At 41.3% G+C, this 20,983-nt stretch overlaps 2 protein-coding genes across 2 annotated transcripts in view; one reads left to right on the forward strand and one right to left on the reverse strand.

The window, feature by feature from the left end:
* The window catches only part of FBN2 (fibrillin 2), a 419,303-nt gene that overhangs the window by 183,583 nt on the left and 214,737 nt on the right, over positions 1 to 20,983 (reverse strand). The window contains exons 24-30 of the mRNA XM_061625313.1: positions 19,835 to 20,062; positions 18,391 to 18,516; positions 15,725 to 15,853; positions 14,818 to 14,943; positions 2,971 to 3,096; positions 2,510 to 2,632; positions 1,149 to 1,274 (exon numbers count right to left, since the gene is read on the reverse strand). Coding sequence (XP_061481297.1) covers positions 1,149 to 1,274; positions 2,510 to 2,632; positions 2,971 to 3,096; positions 14,818 to 14,943; positions 15,725 to 15,853; positions 18,391 to 18,516; positions 19,835 to 20,062 — 984 coding nt within the window. The remainder of the gene's footprint in view (positions 1 to 1,148; positions 1,275 to 2,509; positions 2,633 to 2,970; positions 3,097 to 14,817; positions 14,944 to 15,724; positions 15,854 to 18,390; positions 18,517 to 19,834; positions 20,063 to 20,983) is intronic.
* On the forward strand, positions 4,301 to 12,679 carry LOC133375558 (MHC class I-like protein MILL2). The gene is made up of 3 exons (XM_061607315.1): positions 4,301 to 4,432; positions 4,874 to 6,525; positions 12,676 to 12,679. The coding sequence occupies exons 1-3, from the start codon at positions 4,301 to 4,303 to the stop codon at positions 12,677 to 12,679; spliced, it is 1,788 nt and encodes a 595-aa protein (XP_061463299.1).

Consider the following 20,983-nt stretch of genomic DNA (forward strand, 5'->3'; position numbering starts at 1 on the left):
CAGACAATCATCCAATGCTATTCTCTAAAATTGACCCTGGAGATAGGATCAGAATCACTGAAAAACAGCATCTCCAATACACATCTCACCAAGTTGTCTCAGAAGAATAACATGGTCAATGGTATCAAAAGCCGCTGAGGGATCAAGTAAGGATAATACGGTCATACTTCCCCTGTCCTTCTCCCAATAAACTTCATCCATCATTGTGACCAAGGCTGATTCAGTTCCATAACCAGGCTTGAATACAGATTGCAATGTATCACGATAATCAGTTTCATATATGAGTACTTGCATCTATTGTATCACCTTCCCTAAAAATGGGGTATTTGTGACCAAGCAGTTGGCACAAACCAGTGGGTGCAGAATGGGCTTTTTCAGGCGTAGTCGGATCACTGCCTCTCTCACAAAGGCAGGGACCACCCTGTCCTGCAAGGATGTGTTGACCACACACTGAATCTACCTGGTCATACCCCATTGGCAAGCTTTAATAAGCCAAGAGTGGCAAGGAGACATATTGTTGGCCACATCACCACAAGTACCTTTTCTGAGCCAGAAAAGACTTGCAGATTCCCTCCCCCTTCCCATTCCCTGCTAGCCCCCAAAGCACCCTGCCTACCCTTCCCCTTTACTTACCATCAAGTGAAGAGTGGAGAAGACAGATCTAGCAACAACAGAGAGATGGGATTTGGAAAGTTCTCTCAGTGGCCATGACAATTCCCACTATCACTCTTTCACTCCTGATGTGTTATGGAGCATATCAGGATGAGTGAGAGGGAAGGGGAAAGAAAACCTTCCTCCTTGTTCTTTGCTGCTTCTACTACAACTCCCCCATGCAAAAGGAGGGATCTAAATTTAACAACAACAACAATAATAATAATAGATTTTGTTTTTGATTTGTAGGAAATAGGTTCATTTTCAGGTCCCTCCAAGGAGAGTATGGGGCAGTTTGCTGTCTCTAGATTTGACTGTATTTTAACTTGTCAAGGCTCCTTATGAGGTTTAAATACTCTTCTTTGAATTAATCACAATATTAAAATATAAGCTGCTTGTTTCCCCAAGGGAAATATTTCTATTAAAAACACAGATCATACATAATGCATTAAGAATATATTAACACAACTTTTGAAAGCTACATCTAAATTACTTACCAATACATATTTTCATGTCCATAGAAGCCATGAATCCATCATAACAAAGACAGCGATACTCTCCTGGAATGTTAGTGCACTGCCCACCATCACAGATATCTGGATTGCTTTCACATTCATCAATGTCTAGAGGAAAATTTTATCACTGGGAAATGTTGACTAGACAAATCTTCTGTAAAAACTACCATGCTCATTTTTGTTACTGGATGTGATTTTCAGCCTGTTCCTATATATACATAGCTGCAATGGCACAAAGAATGGCTTGTGCTACTGAAACAACAACATCCTGCATAAGGCAAGAGGGACATGACCATATGTGTTGTTCTCTTCAAATACATTTCATTTAGAGGACACAAAGTTTGCACCCATGACTCTGGTACCGTCGGGCCAGAATGTTCTCAAAATGTTAAGAAGATTGGCCTTTTTCAAATTCAAACATCCATCCATACCGCTGATGCCCTTCCAAAGCAAAGCTGCCCTGAAGAACATGCAAGAGCATCTGTCTGGTAGGATATATCAAAGGACACTATTGTATCAGTGTGGTCCAGTGTTAGATCCTTATACAATGCCACAGTTTTGGTGTTAACGTATATACACTATTGCTTAGCATTAATACAGAGTTTTATAATATTTAAAGCATTTCATATTCACTAGGCCAGTTCACATGTAATGGAAAAGCATAGGTTAATGTTACATGAGCAAGCCTTGGGCTTATGCACTCTGATTTCCTCCCTTATTTCTGGTATAAGGCAAATCACAGTTTGTTGTAACATTTGAATTGGTGAAGTATGATTTGTGCTTGCCCTCCACGCCAGAACTTGAAATGAACTTCAAACTGTGTTTCCCCATTCTAGTCTGGAAGGCAATCACAAATCATAATTTCCCAGTTTGGATGAAAATGAGGAAGTCAGGGAGGAAACTGGAGAATGGGTGAGGAAGGAGGAAGCTTGTAAGCCCAGAGAGCTTCGGCTATGGGGCGGTATACAAGTTTAATAAATAAAATAATAAATAAATAAATATGATTCACTCATGCGATGACAAATCATGGTTGGCACGACAAGTGAACCAGGTCATTATCTCAGACATTCATTCAACAACAATGTAAAGTACGCCTATATTATTTTCTCTGCATTACACGAAAATAACTGAGAAACATTGGCTTTTGGAAGGGTACCTAATAAGTCCATTAAGGGCTCCTAGTAATGGTCAAGATGGCATTTGAACCATACAGAGGCTTTCTAGTTCACAGCTTGATCCTTAAGCACTATACTACATTTTATGGGAATTCACATGTAATTCCCAATACTTTATAGATGCAGTTCAGAAGAACAGAATCAAGCTGTTAGCCTTCATTCGCTTACCTGCACAAGTCCTCATATCTGGCATCAGAGCATATCCATCACTGCAGCTGCATTCATAGCTGCCTTCTGAATTAGTGCAGTGGGTGTCACAGCCTCCATTCATGATCATACATTCATCAATATCTAGGGTGGGAATATTTAGGACAGATTATTAGGTATCTTTAGTACTTTGTTAAAGCACCCCACCTTTCCCTGATGTTTTTATTTTCCTTTCTCCTTATCAGCAGAACATAGCAACACTTTGATTTTAGTATGATGTGACTGAAATGTAAAATAAAATGAGAATGTATAAGATAGTCCAACAATAAAGAGTAACAGTGCGGTTTTTAATCCTGGCTGGATTCTGAAAGATGCGCTCATTGATTTAATTTATAGTAATGAAATCAAAGTTAATTAAAAAATGAAACTGGAAACTTTTATGCTGAAATAAATATATCTGTGTCATAGTGTCCAATACTTGCCAATGCAGCCTTGCCTGTCTGGAGTGGCCTGGTACCCAGGATTGCAGGAACATTGATACATCCCAATCATGTTCACACATTTGCCATTTCTGCATAGGTTATCACTAAGAGAACATTCATTAATATCTGAAAAACAAGAATTGCTTATAATTCATCTACTGGTCATTGTGAAGTCCAGAATACACTTCACAATAGCAATGGATAAAAAGCTAACACTTTAATGAAAGTGGGTTCTGACTCTGAATGTTTCCATGTGTCAAAATAATACTAAAATTGTAATAGCTAAGGGCCAGTTCTTACATTTCAGGAATAATGTGGTTGCCCCTTTCATGAGACTGTGAAGCGACTAGAATAGTACTGTTTACACCACAGGAAAGTAGTAATCACACTGCTCATATAATACCAGAATCAATCCTAACATATGTTAAAATGCTCACAAGTCTAGATACATATACAGTAGAGCTACATTTGTGTAAGTCACAATATCAAACCATATGATCCCTTGAAATCTCACGTTCTACTGAAAATGGCAGTCTTTTAGCATGGTAAAGAATTGCACTCAGCCAATCACCATCCAGCACGCTCCAGAATTCTACTCACTCATTCCCCGCTCCCAACACCACATACCTAAAACATTCTAATACAAACCTCTTACCATATATATTATAAAATATAAGCATGAAACTTTTACATAGAAGTATGGAACATCACATCTCTCCCCCTCCCCTTTATATATAAGCGTAGTATACTTCTTGTTCCCAAGGAAATGAGTTCCTCTTTCTCTCTAGGGAAGAGAGTCCGTACAGTCTCCATCTGGAGGTTTGGGAACAAAAGTGTCTGCTCCCAGCCTCGACAAGCCGTCTGTGGTCATGTTGTCTTTGCCTTTAATGTGCTGATGTTCCACCAGAAATTCCTGCATGTTCACCTCTACAGCTTGGTGTTGCTGTTCCACATAGTCTTTCTCTACATCAGCACATAATTGTCCATAAGCATGGAGAATTTTAATCTCCAAACATAATAGCATGATTTGTTCAAGGCCCAAACAATGATCAAACAGTCTTCTTGGACTCACGAAGTTCTGTTCTCTTGTTATCAGCTTGTGGCTCGGGAAGACAATAGGATGTTTCACCCATTCCCATTCCTGCAAAAGCATAGCCTCAAGCCCGGAATCTGTCACATAAGTCTGGCGGAAGGGCTGGTCAACATCTGGAGCAATCAGTATTGGTCTCTGTCTGTCCACAGCCTCTTGACATCTGCCACTCCAAAATATTTTCTGTGACCCCCTCTCTTTAATGAGATATTAAATCTCATTTAATATCTCATTAAAGATATGTCACCAAACTTCTTTGGATGCACATTCACTTCCTCCAACCATACTACTTGTTCAGACCCCTCTTCTGCTTGCCCTCTTGCTACAAGTCAGCTTGATCTGGCCCACTACCTTCAAGGAAATAGGTTAACTGTTGGTCATTATTCAGTTGCACAGAATTGGTGGAGAAACTTTGCACATACCTGTTTTCAGACGGACCTGTGCAGACATAATTGTTGAAGATTATATTTTAGACCTGTATATCCCCTGACGAAGGCCAAGTCACAGAGTGGCCAAAACGCGTTGGGCTTTCATTTTAATAAACCCATTTGGACTTTTATAATAGAACTCCTCCTCGGAGGGAGGCAGGCAGGCAGGCGGGTCGGCATGCCATGAACGGCTTTTCTCCTCACTCCCACGGACCGTCTTCGCAACCCTCCCCTCCAGCGGCTTCCTCCAATGAGGCGCTTGTGATGTTCATGTATTAGTGTATATATGCCAAACTAAAATGGTTGCACTCCTGCTTGTCCTGTTGGGAGCCTTCCGGTTTATTGCTTCCGGTTCCTCATCTCATTCCATGGATGGCATGTACAGTGCATTGTGGGAGCCCAGCTGGTCCAGTTCAGTGGGGTAACGTATGTGGATGGCCAGCTCGCTACTTACTACGACAGCCAGACGAGGCGGGCCCAGCCTCGCATCTCATGGATGAAGAATGTGGAGAAGTACTATCCTCAGTTCTGGGATATAAACACTTGGAGATTTCAGAGCAGTGAGCAGAGGTTCAGAAGGGACCTGGTGAATCTGCAAAAACATTACAACCAGACCAGAGGCTTTCACACCTGGCAGTTGGCGTGTGGCTGCGAGATCCACGAAGACGGCCGGAGAGAAGGTTATTGCCAGTACGGCTACGACGGGAAGGACTTCCTCTCCTTCGACAAGGAGACGCTCACCTGGACGGCAGCAGATGTGCCGGCCCAGTTTACCAAGCGGAAGTGGGAGGTTGACGTCACTTGGTCTCGTCATTTGAAGTTCTACCTGGAGGAGGAGTGCCCTGATTGGCTGCCGAAACTCTTGGAGTGTGGAAAGGAGGAGCTGCTCAGGAAAGACCCTCCAACGGTGAAAGTTACACGCATGGCAGGTCAGGATGAGCTGGAAACTCTCATCTGCCAGGCCTATGGCTTCTACCCCAAGGAGATCGACACCACCTGGAGGAAGGACAGGGAGGTCTTGGAGCAGGAGACTATCCGCAGGGATGTGGCACCCAACTCAGACGGGACGTACTACGCCTGGCTCAGCATCCGGATAGACCCCGAGGACAAGGACCACTACTGGTGCCACGTGGAGCATGATGGTGTTCTGGAGCCTCTAGACGTGGCTTTCAGGGAGCCTGGTTCCTCATCTCATTCCATGGATGGCATGTACAGTGCATTGTGGGAGCCCAGCCAAGGACTGGTCCAGTTCAGTGGGGTAACGTATGTGGATGGCCAGCTCGCTACTTACTACGACAGCCAGACGAGGCGGGCCCAGCCTCGCATCTCATGGATGAAGAATGTGGAGAAGTACTATCCTCAGTTCTGGGATATAAACACTTGGAGATTTCAGAGCAGCGAGCAGAGGTTCAGAAGGGACCTGCAGAATCTGCAAAAACACTACAACCAGACCAGAGGCTTTCACACTTGGCAGTTGGCGTGTGGCTGCGAGATCCACGAAGACGGCCGGAGAGAAGGTTATTGCCAGTACGGCTATGACGGGAAGGACTTCCTCTCCTTCGACAAGGAGACGCTCACCTGGACGTCAGCAGATGTGCCGGCCCAGTTTACCAAGCGGAAGTGGGAGGTTGACGTCACTTGGTCTCATCATTTGAAGTTCTACCTGGAGGAGGAGTGCTCTGATTGGCTGCCGAAACTCTTGGAGTGTGGAAAGGAGGAGCTGCAGAGGAAAGACCCTCCAACGGTGAAAGTTACACTCATGGCAGGTCATGATGGGCTGGAAACTCTCATCTGCCAGGCCTACGGCTTCTACCCCAAGGAGATCGACACCACCTGGAGGAAGGACAGGGAGGTCTTGGAGCAGGAGACTATCCGCAGGGATGTGGCACCCAACTCAGACGGGACGTACTACGCCTGGCTCAGCATCCGGATAGACCCCGAGGACAAGGACCACTACTGGTGCCACGTAGAGCATGATGGTCTTCTGGAGCCTCTAGATGTGGCTTTCAGGGAGCCTGAATTTTCCCAGGGATCGATGTCAGATTGACTGGTCTGTAGTTCCCAGGTTCCTCCTTTTTCCCCTTTATGAAGATAGGGGCAACATTAGCCCTTCTCCAATCATCCGACATTTCACCAGTCCTCCACGATTTCATAAAGACCTTCTGTCTGCAGGAAGAGGAACATTGCGCTGCCAGGGAAGGAGAGCCCCTCGTCATCTGCTGCTGCTGTGTTGCTTCCCCTGGCTGTCACCACCACCACCCTTCCTGCTGGACTGCTGCTATTAACAGCTGCCACGCCCTGCAGGACCAGGTCCCAGCCTATTTCATCGTTGCTGCCGCACTGCGCGAGGAGAGTCTTCGGCGTGGGACATTGTCGCCGGATGTATGCTGTGTGGTGTGAATGAGATTGGTGTGTGTATGTATGTGAGTCTTTGCTTGTCTTAACTACACTTTAATTGTATTTTATTGTATTTTAAAGCTATTTAATTATTTGTTCTGTTGAGTTTGCTATTTATTTCTATGTTTTTGTATTTTATGTTGCTGTTTTACTCTTATGTACACCGCCCAGAGAGCCTTTTGGCTTTGGGCGGTATAGAAATTAAATTAAATAAATAAATAAATAAATTATAATACAATTTTTTTCTCTCAGCATCTTGGGGTCCTCCCTTCCTTTTCCCTCCAGTCAAGGTGGCCAGCTTTTCGCTGTCTACAAATGGCTCCTCCCAACTGTCCTGTAGTTTCTGACATGTCCTTAGTATATAAATAATCACTATGTCGCCTACAATATCAGACCTTTCCCATGCATTCCTATTATACCATACACTCTGTTGATCTTGAGCCAGGCTAAGAATTCGTGGCACCAACTGCATCATGGCCTTTTGTTTGGCTCTGACTCTAAATACATAGTTCACTACTCTTAAAAGCTTAGTGTTAGGGAATCTTATGGCATGATCCACTACCACCAAGATAAACCTCCACTTAAGCTTTGAAGGTTTTGGAAATGCCCCAATTATGTCCATTCCCACCCTCTGAGATGCTTACCTCATGATGGGTAATGATTTGAGGGGAGCCACTCTTCTACACCTTTGGTACACAGAACAAGGCACCATTATTTTGTGACTTCCTGGTTTAGGTCAAGCAAATGATATTGTGCAGTTATTTTTTTTTTAGTTTTTCTTCATAACCAACAGATTTGCAGAGTGGATGTCAGGAGCTAGTTCAAAGTTGTGGTCTACATTCATGACCACTCCCAGGTTGTGTGGGGCCCTTGGACATATAGACTCCTCTAGGGGCCCCCTTCCCTGCATGCCGCTCCTTGGAGGGACCTGCCTCCAAGGCTTCTGCCATGCTCGCTGAGCTAGTGGGAGGAGTTTCCAGTGGATTGCAGGCTCCAAGATGGGAAAGAAGGGGCGAGAAGGAGACAGGCCTATGCCTGCACACCCTAGGAGAAAGAAGAGGTACTGCTGCCACTGTCTAGCACAGAATGAGTGAGCGCCTACCCCCTTCACCTCACATAACTCACTCAACTGAGTCATACTGTGCCAAGCAGTAATGGTGGCAGCAGCAGCACCTCTTTCCTTTCCTGAGGCATGCAAGTGAAAGCCTCCGGCCTCCTGCCCTCAAGCCCCACTGTCCACCACCAACTCCAGCAGCCCAGCAAGTGCAGCCAAGAGCAGTGGCAGCCCTGCCAGGAATGTGCAGCAGGAGGAACAGTGGAGACAGCTGTAAGGGGAAAGGAGGAGGCAGAAGCAGAACCTTCCACTTTCAACAAGTCTTTTAAGTTGAAAACTTATTCCAGTGTGCTGCTTTTTGGAACTGCTTTTTCATATGTTTTTAAACCTTTTTTTAAAAAAATGTTTAACTTTTTTTTAAAAGATGTTTTGAAAGTTTTTTAAAAAAATGTTTTGTTTTAATGTTTTTTAAAGTCTGTTTTTATGATGTTTTTAGTATTTTTGTTTGCCGCCCTGGGCTCCTGCTGGGAGGAAGGATAGGATATAAATTGAATAATAAATAAATAATAGAAGCAGCAAAAGTAGAAGCACCAGCATGGCAGGGTTGGGCTTGGCCTGATGAGGGGCCCCTTTGAGGTCCTGGGCCCACTAGCGCCAGCTGTGCCTACATCTTTGAGGAACCACCAAGTTATTTCACTGGTACACACCCTGTGTAATCCCACATAACAGCCCTTTTCTCCATCCAACTTGCTCCTTTATCATACCTGCACAGGGGATGTCTTTAATCAAGGTTTGTTCTCTAATAGCCTTTAAACTGGGTCACTATTCTCCTCCTGCTTAAATTTTTGTTACACATGAGCCTTGCTCTGGGAGAAACATTACAGTAGGGTCCTGGTTATACGGCGGGTTAGGGACCAGGCCCCCGCTGTAAAGCGGAACCCCATTGACTATAATGGGGCCGCCGTGCAAAAATGATGCGAAAATGTCACAAAACGTCGCAAAAGAGCAAAAATCGGCTTTAAAATGGAAAACGAAAGCTGCCGCATTAGCGGAACGCCGGTAAGCGAAGCGCCAGTAAGCGGGGCCCTACTGTACATCTGTATCTAACTTTCTTTCCACAGATGATTCAGCAGAGACACCACATTCAGTCTGGTCAGCAGGTTTAGTCTCCGACAGAAATGATACATTGTCACCCTGTCTCTGCTTCTCCACAGCAGCCTCAGCAGCTTTGACAATTTGGCCTCTGGTGATTACATACCTTCTTTCACCTACACCCATAATGTCTCTGCCCAAAATAACTGGCTCATTTTGATCTGCATTTACTGCCACATTGTACACTTCCTCCTTTCTGTCCATGGAATCTTCACTGTAGCCAGTGGAATTTCATTTGGATCCCCCCCAACTCCTTTTATTTTTATTGTTTCATGAGGAATTATATTTGAGGCAGCAATTAGATCTTCTCTAATTAGAGTGAGCTCATTCCCCAATACTTGGTATCATTTACAAGAACTTCCTCTCTCAGCTCAGAATTAAAGTCTGACTTTTTCAAATCTCACTTTAGTAATGGACTTTCTGTGTGGAATCTGAGGAGGAATCCACAGTTTTCGACAACTTTATTGAAGCTGGGCTGCTAGATGTCATTACGGTTTCAGAACAGGCATACTGATAATGACAGAGCTTCTCACATTTGGAACAGGTCCTGTCAACATTTTTATTAAATGCTGGTTTGAATTGTCCTCTTTCACTCACACTTGCTTTAGGCTGGGAACTTTGTTCTTTATGTTTCAACTGTTCCTTTCTCAGCCCCATATTATGCTCTCTGAGATCAGCTATTTTACAATGGTTTTCTCTGAGCAGTTTGCCTGACCCTCCCCATCTGTTTAAGGCCAACCGGTCTGCTAACTCAGCTGCTTTCTAAACATTCTGAGGACCTCTGTCCCTCACTATTAAACATATTTCTGAGGGGATTTGATATAAGAATTGATCTAAAATCCTCAAATCCCTTATGCCTTCTTTTGTGAAATCTTTGGCACTGTTCACCTGTTTATCAAATAAATCATTCTGGCACCTAGGCCCACATATGACTTGCCACTTTGCAGATAACAATTTCAAAATTGTTTTCTAAAATGGTCTGGAACATGTCAATATGTTATGGGCTGTTCTGAGATAAAACTGTGATATACCTCTGCCAGTTCAGCTGTTATTAAACTTGGGATACATAAATTCACATCTAGGTACATCCTAAACTTGAGCTGCTTTTTCAAAAGTTGACAGGAATATTTCAGGGTCATCACCTTGTACATATGCCACAAGATCTCGGGGAGTTATTTGGGGGCTTTAAAATTCTCCACTTTTCTCCTGCTCTCCTACATTTTCCCACCAAATCTCAGCTTTTAATTTCTACATTTCAGATCTTAATTTTTGTTTCAAGATCACGCTGTAATCTTAATTTTTCAGTCTCCATTTGGCGCTTTTTCTTTCTCCAAGCAATCTAACACCAACTCTCCTCTAACTGCCCATATAGTCACAAATTCAAATATAAACCTCTCACTCTCAAGCACTCAGCAAATCACCATCCAACACACTCCAGCATTCTACTCACTCATTTCCTCCTAACACTCATCACTTACCAAAAACATTCTAATACAAACTCATGTTGTTATTATATGCCTTCATGTCAAACTCTTGTTATATGACTTCATGTTGATTACGACTTATGGCGACCCTATGAATTAGCAACCTCCAAGAGCATCTGTTATAAACCATCCTGTCTAGATCTTGTAATTTCAGTTTTGTGGCTTCCTTTATGGAATCAATCCATCTCTTGTTTGGTCTTCCTCTTTTTCTACCCCCTTCTGTTTTTTCCAGCATTATTGTCTTTTCTAGCGAATCATGTCTTCTCATTATGTGTCCAAAGTATGATAACCTCTGTTTCATCATTTTAGCTTCTAGCGATAGTTCTGGTTTAATTTGTTCTAACACCCAATTATTTGTCTTTTTCGCAGTCCATAGTATGTGCAAAGCTCTCCTCCAACACCACATTTCAATTTATTTATTTATTTATTTATTATTAAATTTGATAGTCGCTCATCTGGCTGGTTGTCCAGCCACTCTGAGTGACGTACACAATAAAATAGAAACATAACAGTTAAAATTTTAAAAACAGTAAAAACTTAATCTGTCTTAAAAGCCTGCCCAAAAAGCCAGGTCTTCAGAGTCCGATGGAAGTTGATCATAGATGGGGCATGGCGTAAGTCATATGGGAGAGAGTTCCACAGGGTGGGGGCCATTACTGAAAAGGGCCTCTCTCTGGTCCTCACCAGCTTAGCTGTTTTAACTGGTGGGATCCAGAGAAGGTCCTCCGAGGTTGATCTTGTTGAGCGGCATCCTTGTCGACGCTGGAGGCGCTCCTTCAGATAAGCTGGGCCCCAACCGTTCAGGGTTTTAAAGGTTAAAACCAACACCTTGAATTGGGCTCGGTAAACAACCGGTAACCAATGCAATTCCTTCAATACAGGAGTAATATGATCTCGATGGCGGCTGCCTGTAATCAGACGCGCCGCCGCATTTTGTACCAGTTGTAACTTTCGGACCGTTTTCAAGGGTAACCCCACATAGAGCGCATTACAGTAGTCAAGGCGAGTGGTGATCAGGGCATGTACCACTGGTGGGAGCAGATGATTGGGAAGGTAGGGGCGTAGCCTCCGTATCAGGTGGAGTTGATACAGAGCTGCCCGGCTCACAGCCGAAACCTGAGCTTCCATAGACAGCTGGGAGTCAGAAATGACCCCCAGGCTACGGACCTGGTCTTTCAGGGGTAATCATACTCCATTAAGCACCAGGTCTATGTCCCCCAACCGTCCCTTGTCACCCACCAACAGCACCTTGGTTTTGTCAGGATTTAGCTTCAGCTTATTCCTTCCCATCCAGCCAAATGAGTTGATTTTTCTCTTATCCACTTTTTCACTGTCCAGTAAACCTCTTACCATATATATTATAATACACAAGCATGAAACATTTACATTAAAGTATGGAACATCACAGTCAGCACTCAGCAGCCTTCCCAGGTGCCCATACTTTAATTAAAGCCCAGCAATAGGCATCATGAGGTAATTTCTCTCACAGGGTTTTTTCATATCAGGAAGTGTGGGCAGCTAGGGAAGCTGAACAGTGCTATAAAAATGTTTACTAGAAGGAAACATGCATGCCACAATAAAGGTAAGCTGAAAAACCTGCACCCACTCAAATTGTAAAGGAATTTACAATTTGCCGTGAGAATGAGGCAGAAAAATGGAAGCCTCTTTCACAGAGGAAGAAAACCTGTCCACCAATTAAAGAATTGGAGACAGGTTTCAGCGCAGCACTTGTCCCATCACTGAGCCAACCCCCCCCCCGCTTTCTTTAACATTCAGCCTTATGAAGAGTTCTGGAGAACTCAAAACAAATATTGGATTTTCTGTCATAGATAAGTTTCCTTTGCTTTTTATTTATCTTTCAAAGTGAATACAGCCTTATGACAGATTTCAATGAAAGAAAGAATATTTATATGGGATGTTCTCTTCGGCATCAGTGATCATGAGTTTATGGACAGTGATGGGGAAACTTTCTCTTGGCTCAATTAGGAATCAGCTTGGCATTTACAAGCTTTCTCAGCAATTGAAAAATTGTTTGTTTTCCAAGAGCTCTCTCCTAGCTCTTGTCCCACAACATTTCATCTCTTTTTCTTTTTCTTTTAGATAAAGATTAGACAGAATCCCTTTGTATACTCTCTGAAATTGTTAGATATGTGTACGTGCATATGTGCCTCACATGAGTAGATGAGCAAAACTGTAATTATGGGGTTAATCCAGCCAGGGAGAGCATCAAGGACGTTGGCAGGCAGCTGTGCCCAGTGAGGCCAGTCTTATCTACAAAAGGCTGGAGAGAAACCGAAAGAAGCTCTGTGGGGGAAGAAGTTCTTGCTAGGTGTTGTATTCGTGAGGGAAAAGTCTTGAATGCTGTTTTGCTAACTTAATGTCCACAGTAAAGGACTCTTAACCAAGTTCTCTATCTGTGCATTGGATTTCTTGAACGTCTTGCTGTTCACCTGTAAAGAGCCAGACACGCAATTCCACACGCACCAACAGAAATTCCTTCCTCTTACCCATGTGTGGGGAACCTTTGGCCTTCCAGATGTTGCTGAATTAGAATTCCTATTAGTCCCAGCAAGCATGGCCAGGGATGATAGGAGTCATAGTTCAGAGATATCTGGCAGGCCAAAGCTTGCTTTTAAGGTTCCACCTGCCTTAATCCTATGGAAAAGCCCTGACTCAGCCTTAACTACAGTCACATGATCTATTGGGAAGGCTTATTGAGGTTTATGGCTGTGTCCACACTAAGGTGATAATGCGTACATAGACCACTATTTCCATGTGTACATTTGTGTGCCTCTGTCCACACACACACGCTTCCAATGTTATGACTTCAAAATCTACCTTGATGTTTCCTGTTCACAGTGGGTGATGCTTGATAGGATGTATTTCTGAGCCGTGTTGTCATCCTCTTGCCTCAATTAGTAACTCCCCACATACCACAAGTTACGAAAACCCAAGTTTCATTTGTTTTTATTTTTGAAATTCAAGTTTTTCAATATATCAAATTTGCACAAAAGAGAGGTCAATTTTTTTTAAACAATGTGTGTGTTACTCCAAGCCTGGAAAGCTGAGGTTCATTTTGGGCATGCCTGCAGATATTTGTTTGCATGTGCATGCACACTTTATTATTTTTGAAATACATATTTTTGACATATCAAATTTGACAAAATAGTCAAAAATAAAAATGATTTGTGTTGCTCCAAGCCAGGCAAGGATTTGGAGCCACTTGCATGAAAGGCAGTCCTCCTTTCCTCCCGTTTTCCTTTCCCGCCTCCTGTACCTGGCAAGGGCAATTTTTACTTTTATTTTTCATATAACTGTTTGTACAAAGAGGTGTTTTAAAAATAACAATACTGTGAACATGCCTTCAACGACAAGTGGTGGAAAAAAGCAGACTGCATCCTTTCCTTTAGGCTTATGGAAGCAAAATGGAAGTAGGGGGTGTGGCGATAGACATCACTTGGTCAAATGTTTCCACGCATGTAAAAAAACTACCCACACAATGCACTTCAGTATGTCAAGTAACATGCAATTTTATATTGGATTTTCTTCCTTTATCAGATCATCCTTGGTTCAGAAAAATCAGAATTTAGCAAGCAGGAAGTGCATGCTACCATTTGGATGAGGAGGACATCATGTGGATGCCACAAAATAGAGGCATAAGGAGCTTCAAATCCACATTAAACTCCAACATGGACAAGCCTGATAAAAGGACTCTGCCTAAGCTTTAGCTCATTTAGGTTGGGGAACTTCCCCAATCCTGGTCAGACTTCAGGAATTGTGCAGGTGTCCTTGCCCTGAAAGCTTGGGAGCTTTTCTGTGTCAATTACTCAGGGCCTTCACAATTCCCAAGAGCCTTAAAAAATAAGTCCTTGGGAGCTTTGGCACAGCCTGTTGAGCTGTGATTTAATGACCAAGAAAATGGACCAAAATAGATTAAATAGGCTGCTTGGCTGATCAGTTTGGTCTGATAGTTTATAGCAACTGATGAGAGTTTCATTAGTTTAATATTTTAAAAATTCTGTGAATTCACCTTTCTGGTTAGGCTAATTTCTGACTTCACATATGCAAGATCTCATTTTACATTTCAAGCCTGAGAATGTTTGAGGGAAAATACATTTGATCTGTAATGCACTCAAGCATTATGAGCTAGATAAATTCATATTCTGAGCCAACCTATTATAAATTCTGGCAAAATTACTAGCTATAGAACTAACATTTCATTTTCAGATATCTGAAACTTACCTACACAATCTTCACGTGATGGAGATAATTCATGCCCAAGAGGACAGTCACAATGAAAGCTTCCTTCTGTATTCACACACTTGCCACCTCTACAGAGAAGAGGGTTACGTTCACATTCATCTATATCTAGAAAGAAAATATGTGGAAAATATTGTTATAGGGATGATTTGAGATGAAGTAAGATATTGTAAATATCTGGAAGTAATTAGGTAGGAATGTATGACTTTCTGAGAAGGAGGCTAATTCGTAACAACAATGGCTATTTATCTCCTATTTATTGCATAATAAATACATATATTTATTTCATAATAAATAAAACATAACATTGTATAGAATACAGGAAATTGTGTGATTTATTCATGTCTGAGTGACCCCAAAATTCATTATCAGGGTAAAAAACAACAACATGAAATTGGAAAACCCTGATAATGCAGAATTGTTTTATTTGCAATTTCTAAGCCTCATATATACTGCTATCAAATATTCAAGTTTTCTCTTCTACCCATATATAATGAAAGAATCATTTTAGCAAAAGATTGCAAGCAGCAAACCAAAGGCAAAGTGGCCCATGTTTCTCACAAGTAGTATGTCACCTTTTGCTGTTGTTACTCCTGTGACAATGGAAGAATGTATCCCTTTATAGGCTGTAGTTTGCACAAATTTTAGATGTTTTAACTGCTGCTTATCCTAAAACATGTGCTATGTCTAGTTCTGTGTCCAGTGGCTCCACTAGTCTCATTAAAGGTTACTTTGTGCCCACAAAGGGATAACAGATTTAAAATACTTCATATACATAATAAACACAATAAAAAGATATGAAAAATGGGCACATAGTTATGAACATGGCTTGCACAAGGTTAAAAATATCTATGTCATATATACACTAAATCCTCCTTGATTTACTTACCCATGCAATTCTTCATCATCATAAATCCACTTTCATAGCCCTCAAAGCATTCACACTCAAAGCTGCCTGGAGTGTTGACACAGGTACCACTTCCACAGAGGTCAGGTGAGATATGGCACTCATCAATGTCTAGAATTTTTTAAAAAAATGATACTGGCAATCCAAATGAATTAGTTTTTCATTTAATAATTTTCAAAGAACAGTGGCAATAATTAATCATTGTAAATGTTGAGGTGTCAGGAAATCCAACAGTTATTACAGTTGGTAGGATGGATAATGTTGTTTAAAAATGGAAGTTGATAATTGAAGTGGTCAAGAAATATTATTATTTCATCTTTCGCATATATGTCTCAAGGCAATGTCCACAATATAATAAAACAGTTTAAAACAGTACAGAAAATAACAGTAAATATATTGAAAAACAATGAAAACAATAAAAGACACCCATGGCAGAGACCTAGGAAAGCTTATCAGAACAAAAACATCTTCAGTTGTTTTTGGAAAGTGCAGATAGTGGATACCTGTCATATCTTGAGAGGAATGCTATTCCACCGAACAGGGAAAGCCCTGCTGTGAATTACTGTGAAGTGGGCTTCTGATCACTTTGGAACTTTTAAGAGAAACTCTCCCGCAGACCACAGTGACCTACTGGGTATATAAATTATATATACAATGTTGTGCCTAGTAATCTGTACAACTATTGAAAGGCCTGCCTGTATTTCTCCTGGAAACTCTCCCTCTTCCTATTGGGATTTTTTGGACTCCTCTTCATAAAGATGCTATAGGTCCTGCTGAGATCCTAGGGTGCTGCTTCCTGACCACCTCCTTCTGTATGAGTGCAATTACAACTCCTTACTAGGGATTATAAGGAAAGTGATGTGGAGGGGAGAAGTTAGAAGGAATAATAGGAAAATTTTAAAAGAGTTTAAAAGTTTTGCTGAAGAACTCTGAGGAACTTTATAAAAATTGTGCTTCCTGCCCATAAGACAGAGCTGGTCTTGGAGGGTTGGGAGTCCCCCCCCCATCACCAAACTGACCTCTTTTTCAACCAGGAGGTGGTGCTGTCCCAGAGGTAAAGGAAGTTCTCTTGACGTCCAAGAAGGATACAAGCTCTGGGTAATATTTTTCTTTCCAACATTTAGAATTGCTTTAGACTTAAAAGTTAAGCTGAGGACGTGCATTTCCAATCAATGCAATAATTATAAAAACAGGGATATCAAGAAAAGCCTTGATTCACATGCCTTACCACCCACATTTTATATTACCACAGCACATTTGATTTCCACAGTTCCAGAACAAACATCTTTTCACTTTTAATGTGCAGCCACCCACAGTGCACACATCTACTCATCACAGATGTAGAAAGTCTCAAGCTAAACCTCAACCTTAGATTTTCTTCAGTACTAAAGAACTAAAGAATGGCCTTTGTTTATAGGACAATACTAGACATTGATTTATTTGGACTGGTTGGGATCCATTTGGGATCCACCTGGCTAATATGGCAATTTTGATAGACTGTATTTTCCTATATTTGTGTGTTTTGCAGATACTGGATGTACAACACTAGACACCATTGGTGGTAATAGTGGATACTGTTATTTTAAGCAATCACTCCAAGCACCCAAATGTCACCAGATTTCTTGCTCAAACTGTTCTCTGTGCATGTCATTATAAACAGATGAAAGATGCATTATAATAGTACAGATCCAGGATAAGGCAGATGAACTAGCAGCAACAAGAAAGAGCTGGAATGCTTCAGAGATTGGCACCGGGTCCTCTATGGGGAGGGGAGAGTGGCCCTGGGCAGGGGGCCTAATACCTGCACTGCTGATTATGCTGTTCTCTAATAATACCATGATAAAAATGGTTTCCAGACTTTTTTTAATGACAAGGAGCTAAAGCGGTAAGTTTTAATGGTGGAACGGGGGGCTACTTAACCCTGTCTCCTCTGCCCATTTTCCTGCTGAAATCGTAAACATTCATCTCCTCCCTTCCAGGTAGAAAAGCAGCAGACATCATTTTGAAAAGAAAAAAATCTAAAAAGTATTGAGCATGGACACCCCCTGTCACTCCTTCACTCAAACGCATAGCCCTGTGTGGTTCCTTTTAACTTTTTTTAAAAATATCAGAGGACTGTTACACATGTCTGCCACAGGAGCAGCTGGCACGATGGGATGGTACTGCTCATCCAACATATGCATTGCTGCGACTTACATGGATGGTGTAGAGGTGGGGCAGGGCGGGGTGTAATGAGGTCAAAGCAGAAGCAATGGTTTGGCTCTGCCGCTGTGCCCACGCAACCCCAACCTCACTGCTACCTTGCCTCACCCCTGCACTGTCCACATAAGTAGCAAAGACAATGGTGTCAGAAGAGTGGCTCTGCAGAACTGTCCCCCACACCAGCCAGGCAGCTCCTCATGAATATGAGAAGCTGACATCATTACTTAACACCTTTAAAAACTGTACTTATTGCAATATCTTTGCAGGCTAACTGCAGTGAGGCTCTAGTTGTGGTTGTTGTGGGGAGCCCACAACCAACCATCCAGACTAATGACAGGTTGTTATACAATGCAAACCGGAATGATATTTGGGGAGGAGATGAATGGGCAGCTCAAACTTCCCCTGTCATGTACCAGTGTTTCTTTAGAGTCCCTTCTAAAACATACCTGTACAATTTCTTTCTTCCATATCTAAAGCAAATCCACTGTTACATCTACACTTGAAGCTTCCAACTGTGTTTCTACATTTGCCATTTGTGCACATGCCAGGGAACACTTTGCACTCATTTATATCTGTAATAGGAAACCAGATAAAACATGCTTACATATTTTATGTAATTCAAGTGCTCATTTATCAAACAAAAAGTGCTGACTCAAAATTCACTGTTTTATTTAAGCAAACTGGAACAGTGGAATCTATTTTAGTAAATACACCAGATGTTTCAGCTCTGCAACTGATCATCCCAATGTATGTTAAAATTACACAAACATAAGAATGGACATTGTAAATCAGAAGCTATAATTCTCTGCGTCTGATAGAGTTAATAGGAGAAAGAGATTGAAGAAATAAAGATTTAGATTAAGTTTCAAAACAGGTAATAAGTTGGTCAAATTGCCAAACAACTCTATGGAGGTCATTAGATTAAGAATATTGATTTATTTATAAGAGATGGTTCGTGCAGATTTTATAACAATAAAAGGCAAAGGAATAAAGTAGATGTAGTATGGCCGAAGTATTTATTTTCAGAGGCCACTCTATTGTTCCGATACTAGACTGGGATCCAGAACAACCAAAGAGTAAAGGCTTCAGAGTTATGGTCACAGTGGAATCAGGCCGCAGCTGAGTTATAAAACACGAACAGTGTAACACTGAAATGTAGAACATCTTTAAATTTCACAACTTTCTTTTCCTTAGTGAAATGGTTAGAATATCCTTTCTATACCTTACTTTGAATTGTATAATGACAGACAGTCGCCTGACATCTGTGAGAGCCTGTAAGACTGAGTGGAGGAATGGTATGGAGAGGGGATGATTAAGCTTTTCTTCTCCACCCATTTTCCCACTTCAAATCATCTCTCCAAACTACGTTTCTTTCTTTGGGAAAAAGATATGGGGGGAAGTGGAAAAATAGTCAGAAGGAAAAGAGGAGTAGGCAGCCCCTCTTCCCACTGCTTCATTCAAACTCGTAGTTGAGAGCCTGCTATACACATCTGTACTATGTAACATCTGCTTGCTTGAATAATTTGCATCAAACAGTGGGAGGGCTAGATAGGGACATGGGAATCATGCCCACACCCCTCCCATTCCCTGTAACACTTTAGAATAGCACTTACATACCTACACACACACACACATTTATATAAATGCAAGTGAAGGAATTCTAACATATACATGCTTACATGTATAAACTTTCACAGAAAAATATTTCATTTTGATACAACTAAAATGTATAAATGATATTGCCCTTGACAGAATTTATTTATTTATTTATTGTATTTATATACCGTCTCATAGCCGAAGCTCTCTGGGCGGTTTACAGTAACTAAAAATATTAAAACAAATATACAAATTTAAAAACACATCTTTATGCCATCATTAACGCTGTTTTACCTTTATAAAAAGGCCTGCCCGTTAAAATATCTCCTCGACTGGAAAAACCTGGTCCCCTGGGACATAATGCTTCATACTCTTTTGTGCCAGGCTTGGGACATTCTTCACAGTCCAAGCCCCAAGCAGCACCTACAGCACAGCAGCAGGTGTCCATCCGGAACTTTCCAGGGACAGTTTGACCACACTCATCTTCATCCCACTTCAGATAGCATTGCTCCATTCGGATATCTACAAATGTTATTAAAAACAATACCAGATATTGACGTTTAGGAGCCCCAGTTCTAAAATTTCTGCATCACCAAGTACGTATGAGCACCTGAACCTTTGGCTTGAACAAATTCATCTCTAAATTATTAGAAGTAACAGAAAATAATGATAACATGACTGTGCAACAGGAAAAATGTGTTTAATGTATTTGTTATGCATAAAGAGAAATCTGTTTTTACACATAATAAAATTGTACCCAGATCTTAGGTACCTGTGGCTAGCTTGTTGCCAGTTAAAAATGGCAGATTTATTTATTTATTTATTTTAATATTTGATTTATATCCCGCCCTTCCTCCCAGCAGGAGGTAAGAGATACAGCAATATGGCAAACAGGTTATGAGCATATGTGATGTGATTTAAATTTAGCCTGAATTTATTCACCAGATTGCCATACCGGGTCATATCTACATTTTTTAAGTTCAACACTGCACTCACATATACTGAGTCCCCTTTACAAATGTATTTAATATTTCAAAGAGGAAGGGGTATCTGAAAACATGGTGCAGATATTTATTATTTAGAAATATTTTTATGCCACCTCTCCATTTTCAGAATCCCTAAAATAGCTTATGGGGTTATAAAAACAATGGCCAGACAGAAAAACAACAGCATGTAAAACAAAGATATGATGTTCCATTTATATATATATTTATAATTGTTTAAATTATACCATGGCCTTTGATACCTGAGGTGTGTATATTAGAACCCACCCTATTTTTTGATTTTATGTTGTTTTTAAATTGTTAAATCAAATTGGTTGAAAATATGGAACCAGCAATCCTGAACCTTAGTCTATTACTGAAATCAGTTTGTGATTATCTGAAAATAAATAAAGCCATGTTTTTGGATTATGGAAAAATCATCATTTTTATGTGTACAATG

This window comes from Rhineura floridana, chromosome 1 (assembly GCF_030035675.1).
Source record: "Rhineura floridana isolate rRhiFlo1 chromosome 1, rRhiFlo1.hap2, whole genome shotgun sequence".
Classification (NCBI taxonomy): domain Eukaryota; kingdom Metazoa; phylum Chordata; class Lepidosauria; order Squamata; family Rhineuridae; genus Rhineura; species Rhineura floridana.